General features: G+C 43.3%; 1 protein-coding gene and 1 long non-coding RNA gene across 3 annotated transcripts in view; one reads left to right on the forward strand and one right to left on the reverse strand.

The window, feature by feature from the left end:
- The first annotated feature begins 67 nt into the window (after nt 1-67).
- Nucleotides 68-21838, forward strand: part of FRRS1L (ferric chelate reductase 1 like) — a 37657-nt gene continuing 15886 nt past the window's right edge. The window contains exons 1-5 of one of the 2 annotated variants that reach the window (XM_056520803.1): nt 68-301; nt 6512-6708; nt 7782-7866; nt 9114-9252; nt 10504-10750. In XM_056520803.1, the coding sequence (XP_056376778.1) occupies nt 6516-6708; nt 7782-7866; nt 9114-9252; nt 10504-10750 (664 nt within the window). In that variant the 5' untranslated portion in view covers nt 68-301; nt 6512-6515. Of the gene's footprint in view, nt 302-377; nt 510-6511; nt 6709-7781; nt 7867-9113; nt 9253-10503; nt 10751-21838 lie in introns of those variants that run through there. The other variant, XM_056520802.1, reaches the window with a different exon arrangement.
- LOC130273648 (uncharacterized) overlaps nt 9275-21838 on the reverse strand; it is a 56368-nt gene continuing 43804 nt past the window's right edge. Inside the window, exons 2-3 of the long non-coding RNA XR_008844072.1 lie at nt 12165-12373; nt 9275-10738 (exon numbers count right to left, since the gene is read on the reverse strand). This is a non-coding gene — a long non-coding RNA (uncharacterized LOC130273648). The remainder of the gene's footprint in view (nt 10739-12164; nt 12374-21838) is intronic.

Genomic DNA, 21838 nt, shown 5'->3' on the forward strand with positions numbered 1-21838 from the left:
TTTTGGGTGTGCCATAGAATTGTATAGAGAGGTGTCTGCTATAATACCGGACGTGTGCTGTCTGTACACACAATTATATGTACACGCCATCCTTATGCACGCGCCTGGACCCTCACACAGCATCCTGCCTCTCTCCCGGAGACCCCCACATCGATCCGGTCACATGACCGTGATGCAATCAGCGGGCCTTCCTGGCGGAGAAATCCGGCGTACGGTCGTGTAGGAAGGTGCCCGGTGCCCATATAAGCGGCGGCTGGATGCCCAGCACAGCGGGGACGGAGTGAGGCCAGCTGCGGGAAAGGTACAGTCCGGCCGGCCGGGGAGGAGCTGTTTCAGCACCACGGCTCTCCTCCCTGCAGCCCTCCAGCTGGTGATACTGGTGATACATGCCGGTGGCCGGGTGCTGTCTCTATCATGCCTCTCATACAGGGCTCCTATAGGCAGCGGTACAGCACATTTCATCCCTCAGGAAGGAAGCGCAGGAGGATTAGGCCTGGGGCTATTTCCAGGTGGTCTTCCAGTTGTTCTGTGTTCTCCTGTGAGATGTTGGAGACAGGATTGGGTTATTGTTATTGGCATGTGATCACCAGGGCAGAGGTGGCATGATGATGATGATGATACCAGAGGTCATAAATGTTCATATCCTGACTACAGCTTCCCATATGTCTTCAGTCCCTGCTGTATTTGATCAGTTGAAGGATATTTATCATTGTTGCTTGTAGGCATGTTTTTTTGCTTTGGTTTTGCTTATGTGGGACATATTTATTACCCCCTTAAGGACCCGGGGTTTTCCTCCTCACCTTTTAAAAATCATAACCCTTTCAATTTTTCACCTACAGAGTTTTTTTTTTTTTTTATTGCGCCACCAATTCTACTTTGTAATGATATCAGTCATTTTACCCACAAATCTACGGCAAAACAAAAAAATCATTGTGCGGCAAAATTGAAAAAAAAAACCACCATTTTGTAACTTGTGAGGACTTCCGTTTTTACGCTGTGCATTTTTCAGTAAAATGACACTTTCTCTTTATTCTGTAGGTCTATATGATTAAAATGATACCCTACTTATATAGGTTTGATTTTGTCGTACTTCTGGAAAAAATCATAACTACATGCAGGAAAATTTACATGTTTGAAAATGTCCTCTTCTGACCCCTATAACTTTTTTATTTTCCCGCATACGGGGATATATGAGGGCCATTTTTTGTACCATTTTTGTTTTGATCAGACTTTTTGATCGCTTTTTATAATTTTTTTTTATGGTGTAAAAAGTGACCAAAAATATGCTATTTTGGACTTTGGAACTTTTTACGTGTACACCATTGACTGTGCGGTTTAATTAACGATATATTTTTATATTTCGGACATTTATGCACGTGGAAATACCACATATGTTTATATTTCTTTTTATTTACACAGTTTTTTTTTAATGGGAAAAGGGGGGTGATTCAAACTTTTTTTTAGGGAAGGGGTTAAATCATCTTTATTAACTTTTTTTTTTTTCACTTTCTTTTTGCAGTGTTATAGCCCCCATAGGCACGGAGCAGTCATTCGACGATCGGACAATGAGGAGGCAGGTAGGGACCCTCCTCTTGTCTGTACAGCTGATCGGGACACCGCGGTTTCACCACGGTGGTCCTGATCAGCCCGACTGAGCTGCCGATGTGTTGCCATATTTTGTGTTTTGCCGTGGAATTTGTTACATGATGCAGCACTTTCCAGTGCTGGACTAAGACAGCTCCAGTGGCTGACACGCACACACTCGCTCCCTACCATTGGTTCCTGGGGGGCTGGGGAGGGGAATGCTTTTTTTTTTTTACTTTAGATGCGGCAATCAACTTTGATCGCCGCGTCTGAAGGGTTAATAGCGGGCATCACCACGATCGGTGATGTCTGATATTAGCCGCGGGCCCCGGCCATTGATAGCCGCCGGGACCGACCCGTTAAATCGCCGGAGCTGGCGCAGGATGTAAATATAGGTCCAGCATCGTTAAGGGGTTAAATTATCACAGGGGGTTACTAAGTTTGTCTCACATAAGCAAAAAACAATAAATGACGATGGAACACCAATTTGTAACCCCACCTCAAGTCGCAGCTGTGAAAAAAAAATGTGCGATATATATATGTGTGTTTATTGTATTTTTTTCCACTTTTTTCACCCTAAATGTACTAACCCATTTTTTTTCTTTTATTTTCTTCTCATTTCAGTTCCGTGTATCCAGTGGACTACTTCACGTTTTTTTATTTTTTTGTTTAATATTAATAAAATGGTTACCGAGGGATTGTGAGGGAGTGTTTTTTAAAATAAAAGTTTTATAAACGTGTTGTTTTTTATTTTTTTTATTTACTTTACAGGCTTAGTAGTGGAAGCTGTCTTATAGACGGAATCCATTACTAATCCGGGGCTTAGTGTTAGCCCCCAAAACAGCTAGCTCTAACCCCCAATTATTACCCCGGTACCCACCGCCACAGGGATGCCGGGGGGGGGGGGCGGTACCAACAGGCCCGGAGCATCAAAAATGGTGCTCCTGGGCCTAGGCGGTAACAAGCTGGCATTATTTAGGCTGGGGAGGGACAGTAACAATGGTCCTCGCCCTCCCTGGTAATGTCAGGCTGTTGCTGCTTGGTTGGTATTTGGCTGAGAATGAAAATATGGGGGACCCCACTCTTTTTTTCATAAATAATTAAATATATATAAAAAAAAGCGCATAGGTTTCCCCTATTTTTATTCTCAGCCAGATATAAACCAAGCAGCAACAGCCTGACATTACCAAGGTGGGCGAGGACCATTGGTACTGGCCCTCTCTATCCTAAATAACGCCAGCCTGTTACCACCTAGGCCTAGGAACGCCATTTTTAATGCTCCGGGCCTGTTGGTACTGGCTCCTTTTAGCACCCCTGTGGCGGTGGGTACCGGGGTAATAATTGGGGGTTATCGCTAGCTGTTTTTGGTGCTAACGCTAAGCCCCGGCTTAGTAATGGATTCCGTCTATTAGATGGCTTCCACTACTAAGCCTGTAAAGTAAATTAGAAAAGAAAAAAAACAACACATTTAAAACACTCCCCCACAGGCCCTCATTAAACATTTTATTAACATTAAACAAAAAAGAAATGCTGGTCATCGTAGTCCGAAGTAGTCCACAGGATATACGGATCTGAAATGAAAAAAAAAACAGAAAATAGGTTAGTGCATTTATTGTCAAGGACAAGCTGGGAGTTGTAGTCATGCAACAGCGGCCTCGTGGGAGATGTGCAGGCGGGTGACAAGCAAGTCAGGTAAGCTTGTCACCCGCTTGCACATCTCCTACTGCGCGCGCCGCATGACTACAACTCCCAGCATGCCCTTGCAGTAAGGACATGCTGGGAGTTGTAGTCGTGCGGGTGGGCGGGAGATGTGCGGACGGGTGACAAGCTTGTCACCTGCCCCGCTGCATAACTACAACTCCCAGCATGCCTTTACAGTAAGGTCATGCTGGGAGTTGTAGTCTTGTTACACAGGCAGGTGAGAGATGTGCTTGTCACCCACCCGCCGCATTACTACAACTCACAGCATGCCCTTACAGTGTAGTTGTGCAGCAGGGACACTTGCGACTTTTCATGCAACTTTTTGTAATGCTCCGCTCCCGGCCACCTGCCTATCTACCACCCACCCGCTAGCTTCTGCAGGACTACAACTCCCAGCATGCCCTTTCAGTGAGGACATGTTGGGAGTTGTAGTTTCATCAGCTTGCGGACGGGTGGTAGATGAGAGCGGGTGCCGGGGAGCTGAGCTGTGACTTTTTGCGGAACTTTTTAAAAATGCAATGCAGTTTGTAAGCCAGGTCTGACCAGACTTACACTTGCGACTTTTTGAAGGGAGTTTGTGACTTTTTTTTTCTACGTGCGACATTGCGCTTCATAAATTCCCGACCACTGCAAAGTAAAAACTGAAAATTGCTTAGGTAGGACAGACTGGTATTTTATGCATACCCACAAAAATCACACAAAAAGTTGCTTAAGCGCACGTGCGACTTTTGTAAGCAAAAAAAACCTCCTCTAAATCCCTTTATAAATCTCCTTCTATAAGTGCAAAAAAATTCTCACAAGGAGTGCCCATATAACAATGAGGATCTTCTTACAGGTAAATAATAGTTACATATGTCAGTACTGTACTTGTACCAGGTGTACCAGGACCACATCAGATTGGTACTGACATATGTTATCCCATCTACACTGTAAAAATCTCCGTTTTTTTGGACAAAGCACATTAGACCTGGTATACACCTTCAAAACATTTTCTTGTGCTCTAAATGGAGAGGGGAGGGAATCTGCTGCCAGACCCCCTTGATGGTGGTTTATATGCCAGAAAACTAAAGGATGGGGTAATTGAAATCCAACATGCTAGATCCTTCTAATTACCCATTGGGGGAGATGCTGCCATACACCTTAGTCAGTCAGCTGGTCCCATTGACATCGGTTGGTTTAGATGACTTTTCTCTAATGTGTATGGGGGTCTTAACTAGATTTAATGTACCGTGTGAAGATTTTTTTTTTCCATTTTTAACATTAAAGGGGTACTCCGGCACTTAGACATCTTATCCCCACATGTACAGGATTTGAAGCTGCAGATTTTATGAGGCGGATTTCAGTGTAAACTAAATGACTGAACACAGTTTCAGTCATTTAGTTTGACGTCACGCTCTGCCCCTCAATGCAAGCCTATGGGAGGGGGCGGAACATCTGTCTCGCCCCCTCCCATAGGCTTGCATTGAGGGACGGAGCGTGACGTCACACGGGGGCGGAGGCGTGACGTCACACGCCGCCTGCCCCGTGGTCGCCGGTAATCAGACCCGGAGCGAACATGCTCCGGGGACTGATTTTAACTGGTGCGCTGCGTGCAAGATCACAGGGGTCCCCAGCAGCGGGACCCCCGCAATCAGGCATCTTATCCCCTATCCTTTGGATAGGGGATAAGATGTCTAAGCGCCGGAGTAAACCTTAGAATTCTCACAGTACATTCACACATACTGTATCTGCTGCTGCGGATTTGCTGCTGTTAATGCAGTATGAATAAATAGTTGAACACAGCACAAAATCTGCAGCAGGTACGGTATGTGTGAATGTACCCATAGGGTCTATTCATGCAAAAAGTATCCTGCACATATTTGATACGCAAGATTTAAAGCTGCAGGCTTGAAGCTGTGTTCAGTCATTTAGTTTACACTGAAATCTGCATCATAAAATCTGCAGCTTCAAATCCTGTACATGTAAATAGACCCTTAGGCTATGTTCACACAATGGAATTTCCATGAGGAATACCGCTGAAGAATTCCGCAGGACATTTAGCTGCAGTAGAGTCCCATAGATTTCAGCGGGATTCTGCTGCTCTGTGCACACAGTGAAATTTCCGCTGTAGATTTTTCTGTTACCGAAATCCCGACTCTGGAGTCTGCAGAAAGAATAGTCGTTTTCTGCGGAGTCCGCAATGAAATGTATTGCCGTCTCTGAGAGAGCACATTTCCGTGCGGTCCGCTGTTGGTGGAATGTCCGCACAGCAATTTTCCGTGCAGACATTCCACCATGTGAACATAGCCTTAGGGAGTATTGTTTAATGATACTTTTATGTCGTGCCAGCTATTCAATGCTTTTGCTTAGCTGTTTCTGTTCTCCATCCATCCAAATTCTCAAAATCTATGATCAAGTTTATCTTTTTATTTTACATTAAAATAGATTTTTTTACACATTTTCAGTCTTTCCCCACACAACAGTACATGCAGCTTATAGTCATCTAAGCTAAAGACTGTTACATTTAGGGGTTCTTGTGTTGTGCAACAAAATATCACAGGGAACAAATGTCAATGTAATCTTTGTTTCTTAAAGGGGTACTCCGCAGCTCAGCGTTCGGAACATTAGAGCCGGCCCCGGGGGCTTGTGACATCACGCCTCGCCCCCTCATTGCAAGTCTATGGGAGTTGTCACTCCCCCTCCCTTAGACTTGCATTGAGGGGGCAGGGTGTGACGTCACGAGGGGGCGGGGCTGTGATGTCACAAGCCCCTGGCGCCAGCTCTAAACGTTCAGAAGATTTTGTTCTGAACGCTGAGCAGCGGAGTACCCTTTTAAGGTAGCCATATTTATGAGGTGCTAACTGCATGCTTATTTCAGCAGGGATAGGGGAATAAACTGCTGCCAGACACCTCTGTCACAGGCTTATTTCTGATAGGAACAAAGGATTGACTTATAATCCTACATGTCCAACCATTCTTTCCCCTAATCTTTGCATAGGTATATATAGTTAGCCTGCCTCCATACACATAAGGTTGTCGGCTGATCAACTGGACATTTGCAGTTTTGACAGACTTTCATCTAATGTGGCGCCATTGTGTTGAATTTTCTCTGTGGGTGAAGATAATTCTGTAGATGTTGTGTTGAGTCTGTTGTAGAGATGACCTTATTTCTCTTTCTTCCTTGAAGTGCCAGATGTTGTGTTGAGTCTGTTGTAGAGATGACCTTATTTCTCTTTCTTCCTTGAAGTGCCATGATTCTGCAGTGTCTACGTTTGGCGACTTGGTTATTCTTCGTATCATCAATTGGAGCCAGCCCTGCAGATGAGAGTGCAGCAAGGGGAAGCCGCACCGACCAGGGAGACGCAGCTTTGGATGAGAAACACCAGGACACTTATGGCACATTTGCATCTGAGTTCTATGACTTGAGATATCTATCCGAAGAAGGTCAGGAAATATCTGTTACTATATGGTTGCAGTTCATGGGAAGACGTTACATATGCCATGATTTGCAATGAGCAGAATGGTGAAAAATAATTTCTGGGATTTTTTTCACCTCATTTTTTTATGGCATTTGTTCCCTACTTTATGTTTTTTAGGCAGCTTGTTGTGTTTTCTCTTGTGTTGCCTCCATTTGTTTTGTTTTCTGTGTTAAAAAAGCATTTGTATATGTGTGTGGGCTTTTTTTGGGGGGTGGGGGAGTGAGTATTTTTTTGCTTTTTAGCAAATAATGTTCAACGAAAAATCAACTAATTGTTTAACTGGAGAGAAAAAAAGACCAAAAATGCATCTGGGAAAACACATTGGGGGAGAGTAAGTTAAGTAAACTCTCTCCGCTGTTCACTTTGGCAGATTTATTAGGAGGCGCCGGTTTCTTAATAGATCTGCCGTTATGCAGCATAGGCCAAGTGTCACAAAGTGAAATCTACGAAAGCTCTGAGTTGGTGTAGATTTCTGCTATGATTTAAGCCAGTTTTCCGTCACTGTAAATTATAGATAGTCTGAGAGCTGCCTTGGTCACGCTCTGCCCACTTTTTCAGTAGTGGATAGCGCAACGTAAACCTGCGTAAAGGTCACAAACATTTGGGCAGCTGAGCATTGGGCAAGAATTTGCAAAACTGTTTATGGCATAAAGGCATAATGAATTACTCTCTCCATAGAAAATGCACGAAGCACAAAAAATTTGCAATGTTTTTAGAGGCCGCAAAAGTGCATGAACAATGTCTAACAGAGGTGACTCTCAGGCCTAGAAATTTATGTCATATGTATATATTTCAGCATAAATGGAATTTAGATGATGTATTGAGCCTTAACCTTTGTTAATATCTTGTTGTTCATTGCATTATTTTCTTTATTATTTACATATACATAATGCATCACAGGTGGAATAATAACATTTCATCTGGTTATCTAAAAATATGTATAGAATTGTATTTGGATGGAAAGTGACCCATCATACGGAACAATCAGTAGCACTTTATTATTGATGCTATAAATGCGCCATTGCTTATATTTTTCAGGGTACCCATTTCCCACAGCTCCTCCAGTTGATCCTTTTGCAAGGATACGTGTAGATGATTGTGGAAAAACTAAAGGATGCTTTAGGTAAGTATGTATTATGATGTACACTTTGACACTATTCATGCGCAGAGTATAAATCAATGGTTTGTTTCACATTAGACTGTGAAATACTGAAGACATTGCATGAATGTTGCATTACATAACTTGCCATATTTATGTTTTTGTTTTCCGTTCTTTTATAGCCAACCATCTAAGGCTGGGTTCACCTATGTTCGGCATCCGGCATAGGTGAACTCAGCCTAGATCTGGACGCAACTGATGCTATAACTGATGACAACGTGCATGAGTTATATGGCATCCGGCGTCCATTGTTTCTGCAAGGCGGACAGGGGAACCTTGCAAACTGCGTTCCCCTGTCCAGTGCCCTCCGACGTGTTGAACCATCCAGCGTCAAAATTGAGATGCTGGATGATTGAGAACTGTCCTATTGAAATGAATGGGATCAGTTCTAGCATCTGTTCTAGCATCTGTCTAGAAACTGTGCCGGACAACTGACATATGTGAACCCAGTCTAACATGGCTATCTAGCATTTAAACAGCACTTAAACATACATTTGACTGGGCTGTAAAAATGCCAGAACCTAGTATGTAATATATTACAATTGTGACATTGTGGTATATATACCCTTCCATTTACATAGAAATTACAAAATACGTCCAAAATGACCCTCCCAAATACAAAATTCTATCTCCAGTGACGGTGGCATAACTGACAGTATTGGTAATAAAGCCTGAGTTCCAACATTAACTATTTGTTGCAGAAATATCTGTGACGGTTATATTATTCTGAATGGGGTTTGTAGAAATTGCAGAAAAAAAAACCTTTTACATATAAGTAATGGATTTTACATTGCTTCAAATTTACCAAGTGTGAACATACCCTAAGCCTCACTAAGACAAAATGGCATTCTTGAGAAGCATGTGACCTGTTGACAATGCAACCATGCTCTATTTTCCTTTCTTAGAGCAGGATTAGAAAATGAATGGCAACATTTTTTGTGAATGTTCAAGCAATTTCCCCCTTTTTGCTGTGGCAAAGATTTGTGGTAGATCTGCAGTATAATTGGTATGCATTGCAGCATGCCCTGAAAACAGCTTGGAAATATTATGCTGCATACTCAAAACTTAACATGAATGTATTGTACTCGTATTTGTAGTTTATTTGTTTTCATGAAAAATCCTCTACGTCTGAATGTGGCTTTACTGCCTTTCATCTATAGAACTTGTCTTTGTTTGGAAAAAATATCATCGAACTATTGTTTTACTCATAGGTATGGCAAACCAGGTTGTACTGCGGAGACCTGTGATTACTTTCTAAGCTATCGTCGAATTGGGGCAGATGTTGAGTTTGAGCTGAGTGCTGACACTGATGGATGGGTAGCTGTTGGATTTTCTTCTGATAAAAAGATGGTAAATTGTTAAATCACATGATATGGCTAAAAAGCTACTGTATAACAAAATGCAGAATATGGGTGCAATTTACCACCTACCATGGTTGCTCATAGTATCTAGTCAGATCACTCTAACTTTACTTCTTCTCTGTAGGGCTGGCAGGTCAGGGAGCAGCCTAATGTGATTTACTTTTCAAACAGTGCTTTCTCTGAAATGGCCACGCGTTTCAGAATAAAAACATAGGAGGAAATTTATCAAAACCTGTCCAGAGGAAAAAATGCAGCTCACTTCTTTCATTTTTAAAAAGGCCTCTGCAAAATGAAAGAATCTGATTGGTTGCTATGGGCAACTGGGCAACTTTTCCTTTAAACAGGTTTTGCTAAATCTCCCCCATAGTATTCTGGGATCCCGCTCCAGTGGTTTGGGCAGCATAAACCAGAAGACATGTTCATTTTGGTGTGTTTCATTGTTTTCAAAGGAAAACTACTCATGTAGTTTACACTAAAAAACAGCACACGTCTGTTCTGTGAGAGGACACAAACTCACTGAGGGATTAGATTAAATGCTGCCTATTCAAGTCTGTGAAAAGAAAGCGGGATGAAGAGAGAGAGGAGGGAGGGTGTAGCTGTAGAAAGCCAGAATCAGAGAGAGGCTACAGAGACACTACAGGAGCTGAGCTTAAAAGTATAAGATCTCATATTAGTGCTCGATCCACATCTTGCATTGCTCAGTACTGCTGAATAACGTCCTCAAAACTGCTGATACTTCTTAGGGTGTACTATAGAGAAACAGGGGAGCAGGATTTTCTTCTGTGTGTGTGCAATGTTTGGCAGACACCATAGACCTTAGGCCACACCCATACATTGTACCCATCGCTAATCACTCCAATACAGGAGCAGGGGTCTGGCAAAAAACAGGAGTCTCTGCTCCATTATGTACTTTTTATTTTGTGCTACACTGATAGCATAGCACTTCTGCTACATTTGTAATGAACTGTAAGATTTTCCACACCCCTAACCTCTGTGATGTAGAAGGGCTTAAACCCAGATTTATCAATCTGAAACAAAAACTGGTGTAATTTCGCCCGAGCAACCAATCACAAAATGAGAGCTGAGCTGTGATTGGTTACTATGGGTAAATTACTCCAGTTTTTGTCTCGGATTGATAAACCTTGGGCTTCATAACTTTGTAATGAATTAACTTTATTTGCTCATTTCATGTATTCTGCACATTAATAATACATATAATAATTTAAGGTTTCTATTGTAGGGAGGCGATGATGTAATGGCCTGTGTCCATGATGATAATGGAAGGGTCCGCATACAACACTTTTATAATGTTGGCCAGTGGGCTAAAGAGATCCAGAGGAATCCAGCCAGAGATGAGGAAGGCATATTTGAAAACAACCGTGTAACTTGTCGTTTCAAACGCCCTGTATATGTTCCCAGAGATGAGACGATAGTGGATTTACACCTAAGCTGGTATTATTTGTTTGCCTGGGGTCCTGCAATTCAAGGTAAAAAACACATATTTTTATAAGATAGATATAATTATGTTTTTATTTTTACCTCTTTGTTAACTTACATTACATTTTTCACATGTACTAAACACAAGTTTATCACATGCCAGATGTCAGCGACTGCCGATAATGTGGCATAGTTTGCTATATTAGAAATTGATCCTAGGGGGATTTGGTGGCTGTAAATATGAAACATATAAAAAGACTTTTCCACATTTGGTACTTACCTAAATGTTACCTTACAGACCGTAACATAAACCACCAATCATATGTAACAAGTCCATAAAGACTTTATTTTAGGTGTCAGCAATTGGCCACCACAGTCAAGTTATGTGCTATTACTATTGAGATATAGGTGATGAAACTCTGGCAGGAGAAGATAGTTAAAGGCATATACCAGTCCCAGAACTAACTTTTAATTTTTTTTACTGTGAGTGAAATACCCCTTTAATTAATACATATGGTATGTAAAGCTTTTTGTTATTTTCATGTGTAAAATCCTACTTTCACCAATTTATTAAATGTAGTTTAGGTTTAGCACAAATGGTCTCAAAATGCACTGATGCTGGGGTGCTGTACATCACAGTTTTAATACAACAATTTAATGGGTTTATCAGATATTGGTAATACGATCTGTGAAATAAAAGAATATGTCCACCAAGAACAGAGCCCAGGCCTGAATAATAATAAACAAATACATCTCAAATACATCAAAGGAGGATAGGGGATATATAGATAATCGGGGTCTGACCGTTGGGGCCCCCCGTGATCACTGGGACAGGACCCCAGCGCTCTCAGTGAGGAGCGTGTGTTGTCTACCGATTCATTACTGTGAGAGCACTGATGATGCAGAGAACTGTACTCGGGTCTTTTCGGCGCTCCCATAGGAATGAATGGAGTGCGTGCCAGCTGCAGCACACGCTCCTCACTGAGCATCGGGTCCCACCCCAGTGATTGCGGGGGGGGCCCAAGCGGTCGGACCCCCCCCCCGCAATCAGCTACTTACTTACTATCCTGTGGATAGGGGATAAGTTATTTTTTGCTAGAGATCTCCTTTAATTGTTTGTACATCACTACATATTATATGATTACATGAAAGAGAGAATATACAACCACACTGAAATGTATGGTCCTGTGGAACATTAATATAATAAAATGCAAATGTACCTGGTTATAAAATGACTCAATAAACATAACAATAAAGTTTGCCAGTTGAACAGGTCAAATCAAATAGATATACATCTCACCAACAACAGAAAGAATCCGACACTATCGCTATTTCTATACATACATTTCATTCAGGTTTTAGAACATAGGTATATGACACACCGCCATGCCGGGGGTGCTACACATATAGGTAAACAGGCATGAAATAGAATATTAAACAAGTAAAAAGTAACGGAGCGCTCACCGATTCTTATGCTGGCAGAATGGACTTCTTACTCCGGAGACCGCATCGGTTTATGCAGGGAGGCGGCAGGTGGAACTGGGGGGAGTTCAGACGCAGGGCCACAGACCATATCACGCCACTAGGCGCTTAATCAGGCCGCTGAAAGACGTCATCACGTTTACTCCACATTATTAACTTCTTCCCAGGTAGCATCATGCAAGTGAAGAGTGCTGCTTGTGAATAAAATAGAAAAAGTTAAAAACAACTATTTAGGAATAAAACCTTTCATGTAAGTGAGGGACTGGATTTTATCATAAAGACTAATGGTCCTGTTGCATCCAGTCTTAGGATCCATCTGGATTCATTCTTGAAGTCTATCCTTACCCCTGTCGGCAGATTCCACCCTTTCAATTGCTCCAAACTGTAGAGATGACATGAAATCATATGATTTATAAATCTCTGTGACACTTTGCCAGTATGTAGGGATTCAATGTGCTCCCTAATTCAATGAAATAACAATCGTTTTGTCTTTCCTATGTAGTATAGACCGCACGAGCAAATCATGCAGTACACTAAATAGGTAGACCTACATGTCACAGGCTGTTTCACGAATACAGTGTAACTTTCTAATTGTATGGTTTTAGTTTTAATGTTCAGGTCGCAGAATGAACAGGAACCGCAACTATAACTCCCTGCACAAACCAATGCGGTTTCCAGAGTAAGAAGTCCGTTCTGCCAGCATAAGAATCAGTGAGCACTCTGTTACCTTTTAGGCTGCTTTCACACTATAAAAATTCATCCGTTACAAACGTCCGTTAGAAAAGCCCTGGTAAACGGCCGTTAAACAATCCCATTAAAGTCTATGGGATTTTTTGATAATCCTTTATGACCGTTTATATCCGTTATAGTCTGTCATGAATAACGGCCGTTAGTTAGTTGTGAAGGAAGAAATAACGGCACATGCACAAATTTTTCTTCCGTCACAAGAAACGGGTAAATTAACGGCCGTTATTTTTAACATTGAAGTCTATGGGTGACGGATGAGCCTTTATGTCATCCGTTGGCACACAGTTTATTATATCCGTTATTACTTCTGAGCATGCTCAGAAGAGGTGACATCAGCAGACTCCTGCAGTGCTGAGGGAGGACAACTACTCCCATCATGGAACAGACTTGTTTCCATGATGGGAGTAGTAATTCCCCAGCTGCGGGAGTCTGCAGACAGCTGGGGAGGCTAGATTAGTGTTTGTACTACAACCCCCATCATGGAACAGAGTCTGTTCCATGATGGGGGTTGTAGTACAGGGGCTGAGGGATTGATCGCACAGGGTTTCACTTCTGAGACCAGATGCGATCAAAAGTTATTAAGCAGGGGAGCGGGCGGCATTGGTCCACAACCCTGCGATGTATCAGTGTGTTTTAACTTTCATTTTTGAATCCCCCCCGCGGGGAGCCCTGAATGGTCGATCAGGGCTCTCAGCGAGAGATTGAAAAATTTACTTTGAGAGTAGCAGGGGCCAAAGAGCACTGTGGGGGCAAGATATATAGCGCTGCAGGGGGGGGGGCAGACATATAGCCTATATATCTAGCCCGCCAGCAGCGCATTAGATATGACCCCCGCCTACGCATTATATATACCCGCTGGCGCATTAAATATATACCCCCCGCCGGCGCATTAAATATATACCCCCGCAGCGCATGTATATGTGCCCTCGCAGCTCTTCTATATACATATGCCCCTACCGCCATATGAATGAAAAGTATTTCTATTAGCAGCGCGTAGAACCGGCTCCCAGCACTATGCGCTGCTAATAGAAATACCTTTCATTCATATGGCAGCAGAGGTATATGTATGTAGAAGCACTGGGGGGGCAGATAACGCTATATGTCTGCCCCCACAGCTCTTCTATATACATATGCCCCTGCTGCCGTATGAATGAAAAGAATTTCTATTAGCAGCGCATAGAGCCGGCTCCCGGCACTATGCGCTGCTAATAGAAATACTTTTCATTCATATGGCAGCAGGGGCATATGTATATAGAAGAGCTGTGGGGGCAGACATATAGCGTTATCTGCCCCCCCAGTGCTTCTACAGACATATACCTCTGCTGCCATATGAATGAAAGGTATTTCTATTAGCAGCGCATAGTGCCGGGAGCCGGCTCTATGCGCTGCTAATAGAAATACTTTTCATTCATACGGCGGCAGGGACATGTGTATATAGAAGAGCTGTGTGGGCAGACATATAGCGTTATCTGCCCCCCAGTGCTTCTACATACATATACCTCTGCTGCCATATGAATGAAAGGTATTTCTATTAGCAGCACATAGTGCCGGGAGCCGGCTCTATGCGCTGCTAATAGAAATTCTTTTCATTCATACGGCGGCAGGGGCATATGTATATAGAAGAGCTGCGAGGGCACACATACATGCGCTGCGTGGGTATATATTTAATGCGCCGGCGTGGGGTATATATTTAATGCGCCGGCGGGGGGTATATATTTAATGCGCAGGCGGGGGTCATATCTAATGCGCTGCTGGGGGGCTAGATATATAGGCTATATGTCTACCCCCCCCCCCCCCCTCTGCAACGCTATATATCTTGCCCCCCACAGTGCTCTTTTGGACCCTGCTACTCTCAAAGTTCATTTTTCAATCTCTCGCTGAGAGCCCTGATCGGCCATTCAGGGCTCCCAGCGGGGGATTCAAAAATGAGAGTTAAAACACACTGAACAGAGTCTGTTCCATGATGGGGGTAGTAGTACAAGCACTAATGTAGCCTCCCCAGCTGTCTGCAGACTCCTGCAGCCAGGGAATTTCTACTCCCATCATGGAAACAAGTCTGTTCCATGATGGGAGTAGTAGTAGTCCCGGCTGTGGGAGTCTGTAGGCAGAGGTGTTTGGCCATACACGAGGGATAACGGGTCTTAACGGATGAATATTTATTCAGCCGTTAGCACCCTTTATTTCATCCGTTATTAAACGTCTGTTTTTACACAGAAAACGGACATTTAATAACGGATGAATGCTCATAGTGTGAAAGCAGCCTTACTTGTGTGATATTCCAAATCAAATAGATCCTAAGGCACACAAATAGTAAATAATATTTATAAAAGTCAAACCCAGCAAACAAATAGAGATTACCAATCAGGAGTTACAGCGTCTCAACCCAGCTTCACTCGTGCTTCGTCAGAGGGAAGACATCACCAACATTTTCAACATATTTAATACAGACAAGCCAATAAGAAGTAAAGACAAACAGGTAAAAGAAATTATGCTAAACCACTGGTCAAGTAATTATCTGGTGCCATGACATCAAGGCATAGGTTGCGGTGGAACTATACATATTCACATTATACTGAAGAACACACAGCAATTATATAGAGTGTTTAGTCATAAAAATGAATATGTAAACAGTGAAAATACAAAATAAAAGTGAGCTGTGAAACATACAGTGAACTGTGAGCTAAACACTAGTGAAAGTGCTGTCGGAAGTGCGACAAATACAGGCTGTGTGTTAGATTGTGTAGTTAAAGGAAGGGAGGAGCAGTACTTTGCACTAGATGCAGTAACAGAACCAAACCTAGTGAATACAAAGAACCAAGGTCACTGCATTAATATGGCACCAGATGCAGCAGTAACTGCCAATATATGGTATTGCTGATTTATTTTCTGTTCATTATAGAGCACCAACCTATTCTTCAGTACTGCAGACAGATTGTCCAAATTTATATTAGTCCCTGCTTCCAATGGGGTTCGTAGTTTTAATTTCCTTTTTTGGGGAACATGTATACTATGGCCAGTTATTGAGGGATTTAATTGATCTATCAGTATGTTTTTAGATTGTGTGTGGTTAAACTAGATTAGCCAGGGCATGCTTAGGGAGAACATACAACTCAATAGCCTTAATCAAATATATATCCAGGACCCCAGTGCTGCAAAGTATCATTGTTAACCACAAAGCACTGTGCTGGCAACAAAACCAAAGCAACATCAGGGGTGTGGAAATTTAAAAAAAAACTACTTGTCCAAGGGACTAAAGCTGAACACAATCTACTTGTCCCTCAAGAAAATCCACTTGTCCTGGTAGATTAAATAATTTAAACCAAAATAGTCTGATTCCCCCCCCCCCCCCCACTAGGCCACCAGGGATGGAGATAAGATCCTTTAGACACTGCTGACAGCGGTGATCTAATGGTTTAATAGGTGATCGCAGTATGCCAGGCTATTAGCAGCGGGAGAGCTGTAGCTCCGCTTACACCCGAGACAAGCCCAGAAAAGTCTAGATGTAACTTTTTGATCACCTTATGAAAAATTTCTAATATAAAGTGACCAAAAATGAACAATTCTGGACTATTTTTTTACATTTACACCGTTCACCGTACGGTTTAATTAACATTATATTTTAATAGCCTGGACATTTCCATATGCAGCGATACCACTTATGTTTATTTTTGTACATTATTTTTATTTAAAGAAAATTGGAAACTTTTATTAGGAAAGGGGCTTATTCACATATATACGCACTTTTTAAAATATTTTAATCACAATTTTTCAGTCTTCATAGGGACTTATGTGTTACTGGGGGGTGTTCTGCTTCTCCAGTTTATATGGTGCATTTTGTGTCAGAAAATGCTGGAAGTTGCATTTAGTTACTAGATAACTACAACTCCCAGCATGCCCTGATACAGCCTATGGTTGTGTGGGTGTTGCAGCATGTTGCACTGTATAGTAGTACAGTTAAGGTTATTGTGTAACATGCTGGGAGTTGTAGTTTTGGTTTGTGTCAGCTGCAGAGCCATAGTCTGTGTCAAGGAATACTGGGAATTACAGTTAGTAACTACAACACCCAGCATGCCCTGATGCAGCCTATGGCTCTGCAGCTGACCCGAACCAAAACTACAACTCCCAGCATGTTACACTTCTACAGATTAGGTTATTGTCTAACATGCTGGGAGTTGTAGTTTTGGTTCGGGTGTGTTTGCGTGCATCCGTGGGGCTCTTGGTCGTCGGGCAAGTATGAAGGGGGTGGGATTCTGGGGGTGCAATTTACTGAGGGTGACCAGAAGCCACTAAAAATAAAATTAGATGGCACAACTGGCGGCGGCGGCAGTGCCCCCCCCCCCCACATCATACATTACATACATACACACATCACACATACACTCACACCATACATACACACATCCTACATACACCCGCCGCTGCCCCCCCACATCATATACATACACACATCACACTTAGACAGACATCACACACACATCATACATTACATACACACATCACACACACTCACACCATACATATACATCATACATATGCACACATCATACATACACCCACCGATGCCCCCCCCACATCATACATCACATGCATACACACAAACTTAGACAGACATCATACACAAATTATACATTACATACACATCATACACATCACACATAGACATCATACACACATCATACATTACATACACATCACACATAGACAGACATCATACACACAGTATACATTACATACGCATCACACAGACAGACATCATACACACAGTATACATTACATACACATCATACACACATTATACATTACATACACATCACACATAGACAGACATCATACACACATCATACATTACATACACATCACACATAGACAGACATCATACACACATTATACATTACATACACATCACACACAGACATCATACACACATTATACATTACATACACATCACACATACACTCACACCCTACATATACAACCACCCTTCCTCCGCCGCCTGCATTCTCGGCTTCCTCACCTGAGCCGCCATGAGTGGACATCAGAGCTGTAGTCCCGGCCGGTGTGAGGTTACATGGGTTTGAAAATCTCCCCTCACACCGGAAGTTCTCACCTCTCTCCCCTCCCCCCGCTCTGTTTTCCCCGTGCAAACATGCAGCCTCCCCGTGGTGGATTAGGTCCTGTGGAGACAGGGGAGGGGGAGGGATAGAGCTGTGTGCGGGGGATGGAGCTGTGCACGGAGCTGTCTACGTCCTTTCTCTCACACTGCTGTGTCTTCTTGTGTAGAGCTACATCCTCCAGGAGAGGAGATAAGGGGGCTCTGCAGTCAGCTGGAGGCCGCCGCCCCCTCCATACACTCTGAACGCCGGTGTGAGGTGTAGACTTGCATCCGCTCCTGCGCCTTACACCGGCATTAAAGAAAAATAAGGGGGACGTCGGTCTGTCCCTGCTAGCCCGATACAGGGCTAAATCTATAAACAATTCACCTGCCCGGCGCCCAAAACTACTTGTCCCGGGCGTCGGGCGATAGAATTTCCACATCCCTGAACATACATATAGACCCAAGCTAAGAGCATAGCTACAATAACAGAATTAAGCCCGAAGCAAAGGTACAATAACAGAACCAAGCTCTGATCATAAGGACAATAACAGAGCCAAGCCTGGAGCATAAAGATAATAGAACCATGCCCAGCACATAGATCTGTAACGGAACCAAGCCCAAAGCATCAATGCAGTAACACAACTTGGCTAAGTGTATAGAACCAAATCTAGTGGATGCATGCATATGGTAAGAGAACCAGTTAATTGATAGCTGTGGCTGTATACAGAATAAAAGAGCTTCAGCCGTCAATCAGCACTGTGTAGGAATGGAGTAGGCAGGAAGAGCAACCCCATGTATATATGGGGTCCTCTGTATTGTTTCTATGAAACAAATGATACCATATTGTTGCACATGCTTTAACAATATAGAGTGTGTGCGCCTGGTACTATATTTGGTGCATCTGTAATCCAGCCCCCTATACTTTTATAAAGTATAGTTTGTAATGAAAAAGGACCAGTTGTGGTCAATAATTCCAACTCAGAATGGTCCCTGCTAATAAGTATGTACCCTAAAGCTTAGTGCTTGGTCTGTTATTATGTATCCTAGAGCTGGGCGGTATGACCAAAAATGTGTATCACGGTATTTTTGTAACTTATGGCGGTTCCACGGTATATAACGGTATTTCTCCCCCCCCCAAATCATGTGACCCGCGAGCACTGTTCTGCTCCCCCCCCCCCAATTAATTATCAGCCCAGTGCTACGCTGTACCCATTGGGAAACTAATCACATGTAACTCGCAAGCACTGGAACTCTGTACTGTACACTGTATCCCTATGCTTGGGCTGCAAAAGACAAACAAAATAAACTTTAACTCACCTTTAGTACCGGCCTTACCTGCTTCCTGCGGACAGGAACGTCAGAGAGCCGACAGCCTATCACCGGCCGCAGCGATGTTCCTCCTAGGCCGGTGATAGGTTGAGCGCACTGTCATGTAAGCAGCCGTCTCAACCTATCACCGGCCGAGGTGGAACATCGCTGCGGCCGGTGATAGGCTGACGGCTCTCCAATGGGGGAAAGTGAGTTAAAGTTTATTTTGTTTATCTTTTGCAGCCTGGGCATAGGGATACAGCGTACAGTACAGAGTTCCAGCAATGGCGGCCTGCAACAAACAGGAGGATGAGGAAGGTAGCACTTGCAGGTGATATGTAATTAATTCCCCGATGGGGACAGTGCAGCGCTGGGCTGATAATTAATTGGGGGGCGGGGGGGGGGGGGTTGAAGCAGAACAGCGCTCGCGGGTCACATAGTTCCCTGATGTGGGGACAGCGCTGGATTGATAATTCATTCATTCCCGAGGTATTGCGGTATGGGAAATTTCATATCGTGCAGGACAAAAATTTGGGTATTTGGTATGAACTGGTATACCACCTAGCACTAATGTATCCTATTTAAAAATACTATAGAGATTACATTAAACTATATAGTATAGTGCAATATGTGGTAGATGTTCAAAAATTACAAGCCTATTTGGATATACCAATTGTTTTAGCATCCACTTGGCAAATGAAGTTCAATGTAGATAAATGTGAAGATATGCACCTGGGTAAAAATAACCTGCATGCCCAATATGTCTTGGGGAGAAAAAATTGGAGAGTCATTCGCTGAAAAGGTTCTGGGTGTACTTGTAAATCTTAGACTACAGATCATCTGCTTCTAGGGCTGCTTTCACCCTATAAATATTAATCCGTTACAGACGTCCGTTAGAAAAGCCCTGGTAAACGGCCGTTAAACAATCCCATTAAAGTCTATGGGATTTTTTGATTATCCGTTATGACCCGTTATAGTCCATCATGAATAACAGCCATTAGATGTGACGGAAGAAATAACGGCACATGCACTAATTTTTCTTCTGTCACAAGAAACGGGTAAATTAACGGCCGTTATTTTTAACATTAAAGTCTATGGCTGATGGATGAGCCTTTATGTCATCCGTTTGCACCCAGTTTATAATATCCATTATTACTTCTTTGCATGCTCACAAGAGGTGACATCAGCAGACTCCTGCAGTGCTGAGGGACTACTACAACTCCCATCATGGAACAGACTTCTTTCCATGATGGGAGTAGTAATTCCCTGGCTGTGGAGGCTACATTAGTATTTGTACTACTACCCCCATCATGGAACAGAGTCTGTTCCATGATAGGGGTTGTAGTACAGGGGCTGAGTTATTAAGCAGGGGAGCAGGCGGCAAGCTCCGTAACCCTGCGATGTATCAGTGTGTTTTAACTTTCATTTTTGAATCCCCTGCAGGGTGCCCTGAATGGCCAGTACTGAGGAGCCAATCAGGGCTCTCAGCGGGAGATTTAAAAATGAACTTTGGGAGTAGCAGGGGCCATATCTATTATAAAAGGGCTGTGGGGGCAAGATATATAGCGCTGCAAGGGGGGGGGGGGTGCGCAGACACTATGCACTGCTTATAGAAATCCTTTTCATTCATATGGCAGCAGGGGTATATGTATATAGAAGCACTGGGGGGGCAGACATATAGCGTTATCTGCCCCCCCACAGCGCTTCTATATACATATGCCGCTGCAGCGCTATGTATGAAAAGTATTTCTATCAGCAGCATCGGGTGGCCGATGCTGCTGCTAGAATGCTTTTCACATATAGCGCTGCAGTGGCATAGGTATATAGAATCGCTGCAAGGGTACATATACATGCGCTGCGGGGGATATATATTTAATGCACTGGCGGGGATATATATTTAATGCACTGGCGCTATATATCTTGCCCCCCCCCCCCCCCACAGTGCTTTTAATATAGATATGGCCCCTAATCTCCCGCTGAGAGCCGTGAATGGCTTCTCAGTACCGGCCATTCAGGGCTCCCCGCGGGGGATTCAAAAATTAAAGTTAAAACACACTGATACATCGCAGGGTTGCAGACCATGCCGCCCACTCCCCTGCTTAATAAGCTATATGTGAAAAGCATTCTAGCAGCAGCATCGGCCACCCGATGCTGCTGATAGAAATACTCTTCATACATAGCGCTGCAGCGGCATGTGTATATAGAAGCGCTGTGGGCGGGCAGATAACGCTATATGTCTGCCCCCCAGTGCTTCTATATACATATACCCCTGCCACCATATGAATGAAAAGGATTTCTATAAGCAGCGCATAGTGTCTGCCCCCCCCCCCCTTGCAGCGCTATATATCTTGCCCCCACAGCACTTTTAATATAGATATGGCCCCTGCTACTCACAATGTTCATTTTTAAATCTCCCGCTGAGAGCCCTGATTGGCTTCTCAGTACCGGCCATTCAGGGCTCCCCGCGGGGGATTCAAAAATTAAAGTTAAAACACACTGATACATC

This window comes from Hyla sarda, chromosome 5 (assembly GCF_029499605.1).
Source record: "Hyla sarda isolate aHylSar1 chromosome 5, aHylSar1.hap1, whole genome shotgun sequence".
NCBI classification, from domain to species: Eukaryota; Metazoa; Chordata; class Amphibia; order Anura; family Hylidae; genus Hyla; species Hyla sarda.